Source organism: Motacilla alba, chromosome 5 (genome assembly GCF_015832195.1).
Source record: "Motacilla alba alba isolate MOTALB_02 chromosome 5, Motacilla_alba_V1.0_pri, whole genome shotgun sequence".
Lineage (NCBI taxonomy): Eukaryota > Metazoa > Chordata > Aves > Passeriformes > Motacillidae > Motacilla > Motacilla alba.
The window spans coordinates 61428188-61442734 of NC_052020.1; the positions used below are offsets into that span (position 1 = coordinate 61428188).

The 14547-nt window shown below is 56.6% G+C and overlaps 1 protein-coding gene across 7 annotated transcripts; it reads left to right on the plus strand.

The window, feature by feature from the left end:
- The first annotated feature begins 864 nt into the window (after positions 1–864).
- Positions 865–14521, plus strand: MIS18BP1 (MIS18 binding protein 1). Of its 7 annotated transcripts, none has more exons than XM_038139334.1 (16): positions 865–1682; positions 2944–3066; positions 3321–3829; positions 4594–4670; positions 5245–5375; positions 6305–6395; positions 6627–6790; positions 7458–7621; positions 8034–8136; positions 8810–9653; positions 10473–10642; positions 11904–12052; positions 12550–12698; positions 13203–13287; positions 13847–13889; positions 14043–14521. In XM_038139334.1, the coding sequence occupies exons 1-16, from the start codon at positions 950–952 to the stop codon at positions 14141–14143; spliced, it is 3636 nt and encodes a 1211-aa protein (XP_037995262.1). In that variant the 5' UTR covers positions 865–949; the 3' UTR covers positions 14144–14521. The 7 variants fall into 7 exon arrangements, 4 of the variants coding, with proteins under 4 accessions (XP_037995262.1, XP_037995264.1, XP_037995265.1 ...); XM_038139336.1 differs by having other exon boundaries at positions 13203–13272; XR_005257218.1 differs by lacking the exon at positions 12550–12698 and having other exon boundaries at positions 14043–14054.
- Positions 14522–14547: the final 26 nt, after the last annotated feature.

A 14547-nucleotide genomic window follows, 5' to 3' on the forward strand; every position in this document is an offset into this window, starting at 1 on the left:
TTTAGGATCAGACACAGCTGATCCCACTGCGGCTGCTTGTTAGCAGGGAGAACCAGGCTGCTGGCTACACCTGCGATTGCGATTTATCCTCTATTTTTCAATGCATTATTCAAGTAACTTCCCCCGTTTCCCGCTTGAACTCCCTACTACAGCACCTTCTAGCCGGGACAGACCAGACCCTGCCAGCGCGCTAATTAAACCTACTATTTATCAATTAACAGCGTGCACTGATGGCTCTTTCCACAGCCCTGCACACTCGGCCGAGCCCGGGCCCTCGCACCTCTCGTTATTCACCTTCGAGCCCTCCGGCCGCGCTCGGGGCTGGGGCAGCCGGGCTGTGCCTCCTGCGGCTCGGCCGGCTCCAGCGAGCCGCGGCTACACCCCACGAGGCTCCCGGGGCTTTTTGAGCGTTCCGGCCGTTCCTGCGGGGCCCCGCCTCAGCCCCGCTCCCGCCCCGGGCCCGCCTCAGCCCCGGGCCCGCCCCAGCCCCGCTCCGCCTCAGCCCCGGGCCCGCCCCAGCCCCGCTCCGCCTCAGCCCCGGGCCCGCCTCAGCCCCGGGCCCGCCTCAGCCCGGCTCCGCTCCAGCCCCGCTCCGCCTCAGCCCCGCTCCGCCTCAGCCCCGGGCCCGCCTCAGCCCCGGGCCCGCCTCAGCCCCGGGCCCGCCCCAGCCCCGCTCCGCCTCAGCCCCGCTCCGCCTCAGCCCCGGGCCCGCCCCAGCCCCGCTCCGCCTCAGCCCCGCTCCGCCTCAGCCCCGCTCCGCCTCAGCCCCGGGCCCGCCTCAGCCCCGGGCCCGCCCCGGGCCCCAGCCCCGGCTCCGCCCCAGCGCCGCTCCGCGTCAGCGCTAACGGCCGCGGAGCCCGCCCACGGGCGGACCGAACCACCGTGCCGAGGAGAGGGGAGTTCAGGCGCAGCCCGGGCCTGCTGCCGCCTGCCTCAACGCCGTCCGGCAATGCCTCTAATCCTTACCACCCCCCGCGCCCGCGCGAGATGGTCTGGGCCCGCGGTTGCGCTCCCTTCCGCCAATCGGTGGGCGCGGAGGCTGCGCTCGAATCTGCGCGCGGGGCGCCGTGAGGGGAGCGGGGCCGGGCCGGGAGCGCCGCCGGGGCGGCGGGGCCGAGCCGCGGCCATGAGGGGACCGGGACCGGGACCGGGACCCGTCCGGGAGTGCCAGGGGCGAGTCTGCGACATCGTCGCGACGCCCAGCCGCCGCTTCGGCTGGGGAGGGCCGCCGCTGCGCTCGGTGTCCCTCAGCAGCATTCCCGCGGGGACGCTCACCCCGCTGAAGGAGCTCCTGCCGGGCCAGGGCAGCGCCGTGGCTGCGGGCGGCCGAGCGTCGGGCCCGCAGCTCGCGGGGCCGGAGCGTCGGGCTGGCCCCGACAGCCGGCCCAGCCCCGGTCGCGGCAGCCGGCCCAGCCCCGGTCGCGGCAGCCGGCCCGGGCCCGGCCCCGACAGCCGGCCCAGCCCAAATCGCGGCAGCCGGCCCGGGCCCGTCGCCGAGCGGCTGCCGAAGCGCCGCGCTCCGGAGCCGCCCGCGCAGGAGTCGCCGGCCAAGATCTTCCAGAGGATGAAGGCGCGGGCGGAGCAGCAGCGCAGGATCGCCACCGACGTGATCCTGAGCCCCGCGGGCCGGCAGCACTGGCCCGACACGGCCCGGGCGGCGGGCAGGACCCAGGCGGCAGCAGGTGAGTTCCGCGAGCCCTCGGTGACTCCGTGAGAATGGTGTGTTTGCCTTCAGAGTACTTGGAATAAAAACCACAAAGATGTAAACCTGAGTTTAGTTGATGGAACTTGCCGGCATCTTGTGCTGCGGTAAGTGACATCCCCGATTTTCACATTCTCCTAAGCCTTTTAATTCTTTACACCAGTCCACAATCCCAAATGGCAGGAATTGTTAATAGTTCCTTTTCCCAAACGGTTTTTATTATTTTGGAGCACGCTTGAGTCACCTCAATGCTGCTGCCTTAATCCTTTCTCCTTGGAAGGCTCAGGGAGAGACAAAGCCCCTTGACACCAACACCCATCAGCCAGAGCCTGGGCACACCTGGGAGGTAATGATTGTTCCACAGCTTCTCCAGGAGAGCTGTCTCAGGCGGGAACATTTCCCCTGTGTGTCCCACTCGTGGCTCTTTCAGGATCTGGGAAAAGCAGCCCGAGCCCCTTGGTGGGTGTACAAAACACTGGCACCAGCACTGGTTGCACCCCAGATGCTGGGATTACAAAAGTTGGATGGCGAGGGGTTTTTAGTGCTGAGATGTGTCTGTAGCAGTGCTGGTGTCTCTTCCCTGCTCTGTATCGTAGAGGATTCTCTCCCTTGTGGTTTCCTCCTCCTGTGCCTCACTCTGGCTCTAATTGTTCCCTCTGCTGTGTTCGTGAGTGGGCCTGACCCGTGCAACACCTTCAAAACCACCTTGTAACTAAAAGAATCAAAACAAATTGCTGTGACTACTCCTTGCAGTCTGTGCAGGGAAGGGAAGGGTTCATGGAACCTTGCTTGGGGTTTGAAATCCCACTGGGGCGTTTTCCTGGGCTCTCCCTGCTGGCTTTTATCTTTAATATTTTCATCCATGCTGTGGTGAGATCCAGTGCACCCTCAGCAGGTTTGCAGCTGACACCAAGCTGGATGTGACCCTTCTTTACAGGGAGGGAGGGGAGGCCCTGGCACAGGTGCCCAGAGCAGCTGGGGCTGCCCCTGGATCCCTGGCAGTGCCCAAGGCCAGGCTGGACACTGGGGCAGTGGAAGTGTCCCTGCCATGGCAGGGGTGGAATAGGATGGGATTTAAGGTTCCTTCCCATCCAAACCTTTCTGTGGGGATTCTGTGGGGTTTTTTTTTAATATTAAGCATATTTTAAAATTATATTTCTCCCCCCCACCCCCCATGAAAATGTTCTTCTTCCCCAAACTGAAAGAGGGGTGTGGGGTTTGTTTGTCTGGTTATCTTGCAGAGGCAGTTTTGCCTCAGGCTCCCAGGATGGAGCCCCTGGAAGTGCCCCCAGCAGAGCCTCTCGTGCTGGAAACCCCCCAGAAGTTCTTCCTGCGGGTCAAGTGGCAGCAGCAGCAGCAGCAAGGTACTGGGGCTGCTCTGGAGAGCACAAACTCCCTCCAGGCAGGGAGCCATGGCACTGCTGGGCTCGGGAAAGCCCTCTGAGGCCATCGAGCCCAACTGTTCCCCCAGCACTCTCCCCTGTCCCCAGGTGCCACATCCTCAGGGATTTAAATCCCTCCTGGCATGGGTCTCCCCCACCCCCTGGGCAGCCTGTTCCTATGCTTAGATATCCCTAATTTCTTTGTTATTCCTTTTTTTTTCCCTTTAAATGGGCAGCTACACCAGCTTCAACCCGAACGCAGCAGAGTGTTCCTCCTTGCGCAGCTGCAGGGAATCCTTCAGCCCAGGCTGCTCGTGCTGAGCAGCCAGGGAATGAGCCTGCAGAGGAGCTGGGCTCCGACAAGGATGACGTGGATGTTTTCCTGGTGGAATCTGTCGAAGTCGATGCTGATGGAGAAGTGTCTCAAAGTACAATGGCTACTCCTTTGCAAGTGAGATCCACCCCTTGGGAAAACGGGGATCAGGCAAGAGGAAGGTGGGGGAATGGAGAAGCGAAACGTGCAGAGTTTCATGAAGACAGGAGAGAGCCCAGCAAAAACCCAGCTGCCCCAGCAGTGGAAAACGCACCAGGGGATCCTCACCCTAAGAACCCCTCCCAGCGCTTCTGTAGCATCCTGCTCTCCTCTCCAGTCCAAATTCCAAGGAAGCAGAAGCAGGCGGAAGACCCCAAGGTCCCTTTGGATAAACCTCCTGCTGAGCAGCCTGCTGGCAGAGCACACAAAGAGGTGGGAGAAAATAATCCTTGAGGGAAAACGAGAAATGTCTCTGGGCTGATAGCTCAAAGTTATTCTTTTTCTTGTCAAAAGCCAGGAACCCTGACAGGAGAATAAACTGCTATTCCTTTAGATTTTACCAGTATATTTTCCCATGGAAAGGGTTCTTTTTTTTTCCAAGCTGACAAATGTTCAGGGTTTGGGGTTTTTTGGTGTAGTGTGCACAAGCCATGGTGTGATCGTGGGCCCTGCCAGCTCCTGGCTGCCTGCTCAGATCCAGGGAGGAGAGACCTTTCCCCGCTGGGCATGAATCCATCCAGGAATGTGCCCTGCTGATGGGGAGGGAAGGGCTTGGCTTTCCTGTGGAACATCCAGACTCCTGTTCCATCTGACTGGAGCAGAATCTTTTCCTAGGAGAGCAGTGTGCAGCCTGCTGCATTCCTCCCTTCCTGAAGAAATCCTGGCAAAGCCCTTGGGGTCCCTGGGAACCTGGCACGAGCACACCTGCCCCAGGCTTCCCTTGTTCCCCAGGGAAATGTGGGGCTGCAGGGACTTGTTCTGTTCTCCCTCACCATGGCCAAGAGTGTTTGATGTTTTTCCTGAATTAAACCAAGTCACCTCAGGACTGAGCTGAGGATCAGCTCTCCTCTAATATTCCAGTTTCTAGCTTAGAAGATGTTGAAAGAGTTATTTTTGTTATTGGATCTGATCACTGAGGAGTGCTGGCTAACAAATATTCTAAATTGTTTATGTTCTTTTTTTTTCTTCTGGAAAAGAAAAGCATCTGCCTGAGCAACTGGAGCATTAAAGTGCTGGCTGGAAACACGGCGATCTGTGTGGAGGGGAGAAGGAAGTAAGAACCAGTTTATTATTTCAATGTGAAGTAAACCATGGACACCAAACATGAGGTGAAGGAGCTTAGACTGCTTTATCAAGGAAGAGACAATTCCTTTGTGTGGGCAAGAGAGGGAGAGCGGGCATCCAGGGAACTACTGGGGAACTCATTCCAGAGTCCTGCTGAGACAATCAGAAAGGCTTAGAGAAATGAATCAAATATCAAATAGCTCTGGACGGTTTGGGTTGGGAGGGACCTTAAAGGCCATCCAGCCCCAGCAGGGACACCTCCCACTGCCCCAGGCTGCTCCAGCCCCATCCAGGCTGGGCTGCTGTGATGAGCTGGCTTCAGTCCCGCTGCTGTCCCTCGAGTGGCACCTGCAGCAGTGACATTTCAGTTTGTCCCCTGCCCCAGTGTCAGGCGAGGCAGAGCTGCGTCAGTTCCAGGCTAAGAGAGGAAAACCGAGCCCAGAGCACATCCTGCCAGCACCTGAATCCTTTAGAAAACAAGGATCCTCCCCCCTCCCTGACGGAGTGTGGCATTCCAGGCTGGAATCCTTTCAGGAAGTGTTTTCTGTTGTGTCTTTTGCCAGGGACATGAGGCAGCTGCTGTGGCACAGCAGCGCCGTCACGGAGCGCGTCACTCACAACCAGGTGCAGACCTCCTCGGGAGCCATCTACCTGCTGCAGGGCAAGATAGACTCAGCTGCCATGAGGAAGGAGGGTGAGCTGCTGATTCCGAACGCCTTACGAGTTACAAACTGTTTCAGCTTGGCTTGGAGCATGTGGCATTTGCAGGGAAATGGGATTTTCATGCAGATGCAAATACAGATTTGCTCTCTTCTCCTTGCTCTGTGTGCTCCTCTGGCACATGGGCTGGGAATGAGCTGCCTGTCAGTGCTCTCGGGCAGCTCTGAGGACACAGAGATACTCTGTGCCGTGGCTGGGATCAATAGCTGGAATCATGGAATGTCCTGAGCTGGATGGGACCCCCAGGATCACCATCCCCGCTGCTGTCCCTGCCCAGACCCCCAGCAGTCCCACCCTGGGCATCCCTGGCAGCGCTGCCCAAAGGCTCCTGGAGCTCTGGCAGCCTCGGGGCCGTGCCCATTCCCTGGGCAGCCTGGGCAGTGCCAGCACCCTCAGGAATAGTGTGGAACCTTTCCTGCTCTCCAGCCTGGCCCCCCACGCCACGTCCAGCTCCAGCCATTCCCTCAGCATTACTTCCCCTAAGCCAGGTGTGCCCCGGGTGTGTTGCACCATGTTTGACCCAACACACCTTCACTGTTGGCTCTTTCAGGCCCAAGGAAGTGTCTGTGACTTCAGTGTTTCCTTCTCACTTGCAGCACGGGGTCCCTGCTGATAAATACCTGCTCTGGCTGCTCTCTGACCTGAAGATTTTATTACTTTCTTTGCTCAGAACTTACATTTGTTTCCATTTTAATATTCTGAGAAGGAAAAGTAGCAGCATAAGGCTTGTGAGCAGAGTGGCTCTAGTGCTGCAGAGGTTTCCTGGAGCTAAGAGTTTCTGGGGTGTGCTGGGTGGAATTGTCTGGGAATTGTTGGGGTTTAACAGGCTCTGGGGTCTTTGTGTCCCCTGGGGGAGTGCCAGCCCTGCTGAGCTGCTGTTCATGTCCCCTGTGCTCCCCTCAGGGTTCCCCTACCGCTTCATCAAGAAATTCACGTTCGGCTTCTCCAGGAGGTGGAAGGAGTACGTGGAGGAGTTTCTCGAGGAAAGGAGGAGGTAACTTCTTTGGGGATTTGCTGTCACGGCAGTGTTCTAAGTGTTTAGTGAGACTTTTCTTTTGGAAGGTATTACGCCAGAGGAGGGTGAAGTATTTTAGATGTGGGCATGAAGCCTCTCTGCTGTGCTGGGCCACCAGGCTCCCGCCCACCAGGGCTTCGCCCTCCGCTGTTTGTTAAAGAACAGCTTCCTCAGGGGCTGTTTTTCTTGTCTCAAACTCCAAACCATCAGGAAAGAACGAGTTCAAGAGAGTGGTGAGGAGGAAAATGAGGAGAATGACTCCGGGGGGGGAACTGCTGAGTTGGAAGCTGCAGGAGGCTCAGTGAGCCGAGCAAAGAAACCTGCACTGAGGAACTCCACCTTTGAGGTATCACCGGAGAATCGTGAGAGCGTCTGTGAGTATTTAACCGTCCTTTCCTGTGGAAAAGACACCTGGGGTGGCTGGGCTGGGTTGTGGAAAGGTTCATTCTGCTGACTGTGTTTCCAGGAGATGGCTGCAAAGCTGTAAAAGCCCCCTGGTTTGCCTCAGCCTTCGAGTGCAGTCCCTGCCTTGCCACAGGCACTGACAGCTCTGGGGTTTAACTCACATTTAACTTTTGACTTTTTCTGGGGTTTTTGTCCAGTGGGCCTTCCCCAAACCCCGCTGTGCTGTTTGTTATTGCTGGAATCAGGCTTTCTTGCTAGCACTGTAAAAGCTTTCATGCTTTTCTCTCATCACTCCCATTGATTTTTCACTCTCATTTGCGCAGCTGTTTCATGTGATAACTTTTCTTCATCATTCTCCCTCCTCAAACAACTTTCACAGTATTTATAACCTCCTAAACAAAGGAGAAGTAAAAAGTTCACCACAGTAAATGTTAGAATTTGGGAAGCTTCTTACTTCTGTTCTGTTATTTCTATCACAATGCTTTGAAAAGAACAACTTTGGGTACGTTTACATTTCCCTTGTAGTCCAGTTTAAACTCAACATTGCTCCTCTGCTTGTGAAATCTGCTAAACTGAATTTTCTGTGCAATATTTGAGACAAAACTCATTTTCCTTTGGGCTTTTCTTCCCTTGCAGTCATAACACCAAGTCACAGCTCCAGGAAGGACTCGAGCATGGTCTACACTCGCAGCGGGCGCCTCGTCAAACCCCCCCTGAACTTCTGGTGTGGGCAGAGGGAGTTTGTGGATCAGGGTCTGAATGTCACCATTCAGAATGGATGGGTGGATTATCTGAACCAGGTGAGATCCTCTTCAGTGTGACTTAAACAGAATATTAAACTTGGCCAGGTGGGGAACAGAACAGGTGCACTCTTAGAGGCACCTGAAGAGAAAGGGAATCTTGGGAACATGATCAAAATATTAGAAAACACACCAAAAACAGTCTTACGTCTAAATCTGACATCATGGGGGATTCTTTCTGGGGAAAAATTGGTGTTTGAAAGATGATTGTATCAGACAGGAATTTGGTGAGGTCCCACCTCAGATCCTGGGGTCAGTGCTGGGCCTTTCACTGCAAGAGAGACTCTGAGGGTTTGGAGCATTTCCAGGGAAGGGAACAGAGCTGGGAAGGGGCTGGAGCCCCAGGAGCAGCTGAGGGAGCTGGAGAATGGGAGATTAAATTAGTTTTAGAGTCAATTGTTTTATTTTGAAGATGCCTAGTAGTGGAAAACCCAAAAGAAAGACCAGTTCCACCTCCAAGAATAAACAAAAGGAAGACATGAAAAAAGAGGAAATGCCAAAAAGCCAAAGTAAAGGTAAAAACTGATTTTTTTTCTATTTTCAAGTTATTGGTGGAATCACTGGAATTGTGAGTGGGTGCTGGAGCAGTAGGGTTGGGTCTGTTAATGCAAAGAAATGATTCAAATATTTTAATGATCAACTGCTTTTTCTGAAGAATCATCAGAGCAGCATTCATGTGGAGTTTCAGAGCTCCAAACAAGAACTGTGTTTGTAAATCACCTTGTTAATCACATAACGGGAACGCGGGCATTTCATTCTGGAAATTGAAATGGAGGGATTTGGACTTGGTGGAGTTCACCCATCCAGTGACCTGGAGGCCTGGCTCTGCTTTTAACGTGGATGGAAGAAATTAAATGCTGGCAAAAAAAATCCATTTACAGAGTTTTTAATAAAAATGTGGTGTTAGTAGAATTTGGGTGGTGATAGAAGCCTGAGAAGAATGTGCAAGATAAAGCAGAAGTTTCTCTCCTAAAGCAGCTGCAATGCTCCCTGCAGGAAAGCTCTCTGGAGCAGGGCAGAGCTCTGGGGATGCGCCTGCTCAGTCAGTAGAGTTTCGGAGAGGCCTTGAGAGCAGCTCTGAGTTTGTAGTTTGGCAGGTAAAGCTCCGGAGGGGGTGCGGATCCCTGTGCTGCGGGCACGGCGGGACCCACCCTGCGCCCCTGACGGGCCCTGGCCCCTCTCTTGCAGGGAGGAGCAGCGAGAGAGCAGCGCCCAGGGCTGCCGGCAGCAGGAGGGGCCGCCACTTCCTTTCCGAGGAGGAGGAGGAGGAGGAGGAAAATGATCCTGGAATCAGGGGCGCGAAAACGAAATCCCAGCTCCCTGCCAGAGGCGCTTCCTTAAGGAACAAAGTGCTGAACAAACACGGCGGCAGAGCCCCGGAGGCAGCAGCGAGAGCAGCGGGCTCTGCAGAGCCGAGCATGTACGAGCAGGGCTACAGGAACTCCCTCAGGTCAGCCAGGCGGCTCCTCCCGGGAAAGGAGAGGATTCTCCGCACCCAGGACTCCTCAGAGGATGAGGAGGAGCAGTCCAGTGAGGACACCCCGCTGCTGATCAGGAGGAAAAAGAAATCTGTATTAAAACCAGAGACTCGAAACCAGAAACCTTGCTCTGGCTGCAGAGGCTCCTGGGACGATGCAGCCACGTCCTGTGGCCGAAGGACAGGAAAGCCCTCCCGGAACGTGCTGGTGAGGCTGAGCGGGCCCGAGTCCAGCGAGGAGTCTGAGCCCCCTTCTGAAGGGAAGACATCCTCTGAGTCCAGCGCTTCCCTGCTGCCTGCCCAGGCCAGGAGGGCAGGGGGCAGAGCCAAGGCTGCCAGGCTGAGCTCTGACACCGAGCCCGAGAGCGGCAAGGAGCAGATTCCCAGCAAGGACAGCCACGCCAGAGTAGCCCAGCTGCACACCAACCACGGAGCCTCCCGCGGCGCCAGGGCTGCAGCAGCCAAGCCCAGAGAGGCACACGGGCAGAAGACTCTGGAACTTTTTCCAAGGGCAGGTGATGCTTGGTCTGAGAAGGAATTGCAGAAGCTTCACAAGTAAGGGCTCGTTCTGTGTTCACAGGAAGAGTTTCCCTCAGGCATCAGGAGGGGTTGAGTGGTCTGGACTGGGGGGCTTCAGATTCATGATTTCCCAGGTTTCCTTTGTGTTTTAATTCCCTATTAGAAATATTCCCATTCAAATCCCTTTTTTATTCCCTAAAAATAATTAGAATTATTGTTCCCTATTACTTTTCTTCACAAATGAAACATCAGTGTAATATAGTGAAGGCCACAGGTGAGAGGGAGCAAGTTCCCTCCCCAGACTGCAGGAACAGGTTAAACATGATGTGGTTCTGTGAGCAGGTTTGGCAAGGGCAGGTTAACTGCAAGGGTGTTTAATTAATCCATCATCCAGTTACTCAGGCCACTGGGCAATGTTGAATAGACACTGCTGTAGAATGGCCAAGTCTGGGGTCAGCTCTTTGAGCTGAGCAGGAGCTCAGGTCTGAGGGGACATCAGAAGCCAGCAGGAAATCTATCTTGTGACACATCTGTCAGTTGAAGGTGTTTAAATAAATTTGCCTGTTCTGAAGAAAAGACCACAGGATCACAGAATGGTTTGGCTTAGAGGGACCTTAAACCCCACCCAGAGCCACCCCTGCCATGGCAGGGACACCTCCCACTGTCCCAGGGTGTCCCAGTGTCCAGCCTGGCCTGGGGCACTGCCAGGGATCCAGGGGCAGCCCCAGCTGCTCTGGCAGCCAGAGGCCAGAGCCACATTGCCTCAATGCCTGGCCCAGGTGGTTCCCAGCTGGTTCCAGGGCTGTGCCCCACGGTGCCCTGCCTGGTGACACTGTGCCCGTGCTGTCCCTGCAGGGCCATCGCGGCGTTCCCCAAGCACAGGAGCGGCTTCTGGCAGGACGTGGCCATGGCCGTGGGGTCCCGCTCGGCCCAGGAGTGCCAGGGGAAGTACCTGGAGGAGCAGCAGGGGAAAGGCTCCAAACAGCAGCCCAGGAAAACCACGGCGGGAAAATCTGAGAAGAAAGGTACCAGCATCTTCTTTGTGGGTGTGGTGTGGGTGGGAAACAATTCTGATTCAGACACCGAGGGCTGGAGCGTGTCCAGGGCAGGGAACAGAGCTGGGAAGGGGCTGGAGAATCCCTGAGGGAGCTGGGAATGGGCTTGAGAGTTCCTGAGGGAGCTGGGAAGGGGCTGGAGAATTCCTGAGGGAGCTGGGGAGGGGCTCAGCCTGGAGCAAAGGAGGCTCAGGGGGCCCTTGTGGCTCTGCACAGCTCCTGCCAGGAGGGCACAGCCGGGGGGGTCGGGCTCTGCTCCAGGGAACAGGGACAGGAGCAGAGGGAACGGCCTCAGGCTGGGCCAGGGCAGCTCAGGGTGGGCCCAGCAGGAATTTCCCCATGGAAAGGGGGCTCAGGCCTTGGCAGGGGCTGCCCAGGGAGGGTTGCAGTGCCCGTGCCTGGGGGGATTTCAAAGCCCTGTGCATGTGGCACTTGGGGACATGGGGCAGGGCTGGGGAAAGGTTGGCCTGGATGGGCTGGGAGGGCTTTTCCAGCCTCAGCAATTCTCCCACGGGATAAATCCACAAGAGCACATCAGGGTGTGGCAGTGAGCCAGGTCACCTCTTGGTGTGGAGGTTGGAGATGTCGTGGATGACTGAGGTGACGAGAAGAGAAAGGTTCTTTCCTTTCTCTTGTAGAATTTTCTAGTTGGCATGAGGGGAAGACTCTCTGGCCTTTACCCTTCAGGGGAAAGGGCTCTTGACATCCTGAGAGGCTCCTGGCGGCCCAGCAGGTCACGAGCTCCTTGCAGAGCTCTGTCCAGATGGGATTTGGGTTCTTGGATGCCCAAGGGCAGTCTGGTCCCATTCTCTGGTGTTTGCCATCCCCACAGTGCAGCTTCATTTGGGGGCTGGGCTGGGTTAAAGTTTGCCATGGATAGAAGTTGAGCTGAGCATTCCTGAGCCTGGCTGCAGTGCCAGTGTCCCTGAGCAGCAGAGCCTTGAGCCTTGCTGCCTCCTGACACGGGGACACACCTGGGGGTTTGCTCTGCCAGGCACAGTCACCACGAGCCTGATGGGTGACCCTGCAGTGGCTCTGGGGGGCTCTGCAGTGACCCTCCCCTGAAGATGGAGTGGGGGAACTCCTTTGGAGAACAAAAATTGTGTGAGAACTCAAGAGGATCCTAAAGAAGCTGAGAGAGATTTCACCAGAGGACAGGCTGGGCCGTGGCACTGAGTGCAGGCAGTGAATTTTAACCCCAGAGCTGCTGCCTGAGACAATTCCTGTTCAGATCCTGCAGATAAGAAGGAGCCAGCGATCACTGCCAAGGTGGGCACCCTCAAGCGGAAGCAGCAGATGAGGGAGTTCCTGGAGCAGCTGCCCAAGGACGACCACGACGACGTCTTCACCGCGACGCCCCTCCAGAAGAGGAGGGTCCAGGTAAACCTGGGGCAACAGCTCCTGTGGGACTGCTCTCCTGCTGGGTGTGCCAGGGGGCTGCTCCAGATCCACCAATACAATCCTGGGCGTCTGGGAAGAGGCTTCTTTCCTTCACGTGCTCTAGCAGCCCTTGGCTGGCGGCAGCGAGAAGGCTGGACAGCTGGGAGGAGCCTCTGCATGGTGACAGCACCACCCGTGGAATTGTCCTTCTGAGCAGTCCTGGGCAGCTTGGAGCTTGGGATTGTAACCAGAAATGACTTTCTGAGGGTGTGGCAGCAGCAAACCCCTCGGCCAAGTGCTGGGCAGGATCTGGAGGGGCACTCTGACCAAGGTGGAGGTGCAAGGTCCTGTCCAGTTCTGGGCACGGGGCTGGGGCTGTGCCTCGGCGGGGACAGGGGGAGTCAGAGCCAGGGCAGGGAGGAATGGAGGGACTGCTGAAAGCGGGGAGAGAGGCACTGCAGGCTCAGGTGACTGACAGCTCTGAGGTGGCTCTACAGCTGCCAGCACTGCGAGGGAGCCAGGACGGGGACACCGAGGATTTCGCCCTCTCAGAGCTCCCACTCACCCCCTCCTCAGGCCTCTTTCCCCCTGTGAAAACCCCACAGTGTGACCACATCAGCCCGGGAATGCTGGTCCCCATCAACAGGTAGGAGCTCCTCCACCAGCCCTCTGCGGGCCTCGGCTTTGCCCCAAGGTCCCTGTCTGTCTCTGGGAAAGGTGCCTTTGGAGCTGGGCCGGCAGCTCACTGCCAGCCACTCCTGCAGCCTTGGTTTGCCAGGGAAAGGCTCTTCCCTGGCACGCAGTGCGCTGCTGGAGCTGCTCAGCTCCCTGTGGGCAGCTCCTGCTCCCAGCCCTGGCAATGCCTGGTCGGGCTCAGCCTCGGCAGAGCTGTCAGTCCTGCCCTGCTCACCCAGGGCTGAGGCTCTGCTGCGATAGCCAGACCCGTCCTGGAGCCCGTGGGGTTTGTCTCGTGGCCACGGGCTGGGCCTGGGAAGGGGATGAGGCTCGCTGCGATCCCTGCGCTGGGATTTGCAGCCCGTGCTCCAGCTCTGCTCGCTCCCTGTGAGCCCTGGGGCTCCCTGGCTGCACGCAGAGGGCTCCAGGGCAGCGTTCCAGCCCGGTGAGCCCCGCTCGTTCCCTTGTGTCCCAGGAATGACTACGACCGGCACGTGTTCCGCATGCAGAAGAACATGCAGGGCAGCAGAGGCACCTGGGACAAGGTCAAGAAGAAGTCGGTAATGCTGCTTTCCTGGGGCTCTGCCCACTGCCCCCTGAGCCGGGCACAGCCTGGCCAGAGGAGACTCAATCCCGGGCTCACAGCCCGCTGTGTGCTCCGGATGGAAAATGGGAACCCTCCCTGGCTTTGGTATCTGCTGCTGTGGAGAGAATTCCTTTGTGAGAAGGGAGCTCGTCATTGTCAGGATTAACTCCATTGCTTTCAGTCAGGATTTGGAACTGCTTTGAATTCCGTGCTCTTTAGATTCTTGTTAAATTCCTCTGAACAGTGGGAGAGGGATCAATAACCATGGGATATCCTGAGGTACCCATAAGGGCCCCACAAGGATCCCCCAGTCCTAATAGCGACCAAAGTCAGTCTTGTATCCCTGAATTTAGGTCTCAATTCTTCCACTCTCCCAGGCTCTGCAGCTCCTTTGGCTTTTCCATAAAACCCTGTGGTCCGGGAGCAGCTTGTGCCTGCGGTTCAGGGAAAGCAGTTGTGGAAATTCTGGGAAATGGGGCCCCTGGGCTGGTGCCAGCCCTGGCTGAGCCTCTTTGCTTCCTTCCCTCCCCCAGGCCGGAGCTGTGCTCGGGACACCGGCTTCCAGCAGAACCAAGAGTGAGTGTTCCTGGCTCCCCCTCCTCATTTCCAGCTCCTTCCCTTCCTTCTCCATCACCATGAGCTGTGTCCCAGCAGCCTTTTGCTCCCTGAAGCCTCTCTGCCCCCATTTCCCTCTGGGACACCCCCTGCTGATCCCTGTTTTGATTGCAGGAGTGATCCCGGCCCCGATGGTGGGGAAGCTGTTCCCGGCTGAGGCTGAGGCTGCAGACTCGGCCAGCGAGGAGCAGGATGATTCCTACTTTTCCATCTGATGGACTCTGGATGTCAGCATTGTTCAGCACTTGCTGTTCAGAGCACGGGGGTTCTGCTGCCCCTCTGGGAGGGAATGCTGGAATGATTTCAGTTTGGAAAAGCTGCCCTGCTGTGTTTTTATGTGTTTTAACTCCATTCCTGGTCCAGGCTCCTCCCCTGCGTGTCCTGTTTCTCCTGGGAAGGAGAAATGTACATAGATAGCAATGACTGCCAAGTTCTGACTCATTTTAAGCTAAAATATCTTCTGAGAGATGGCTGTATAATAAATTTAGCAGCAGTCCAGAAGGAACTGAAATTGCTTTTTAATTTACTCTAGGGACAGCCTGAATTTTTACGTTTCCTTAATGTAATAAATAAGGAGAAGCTTTTTTTACTCACACATTACTCAGAGTTGTTGTGGGGC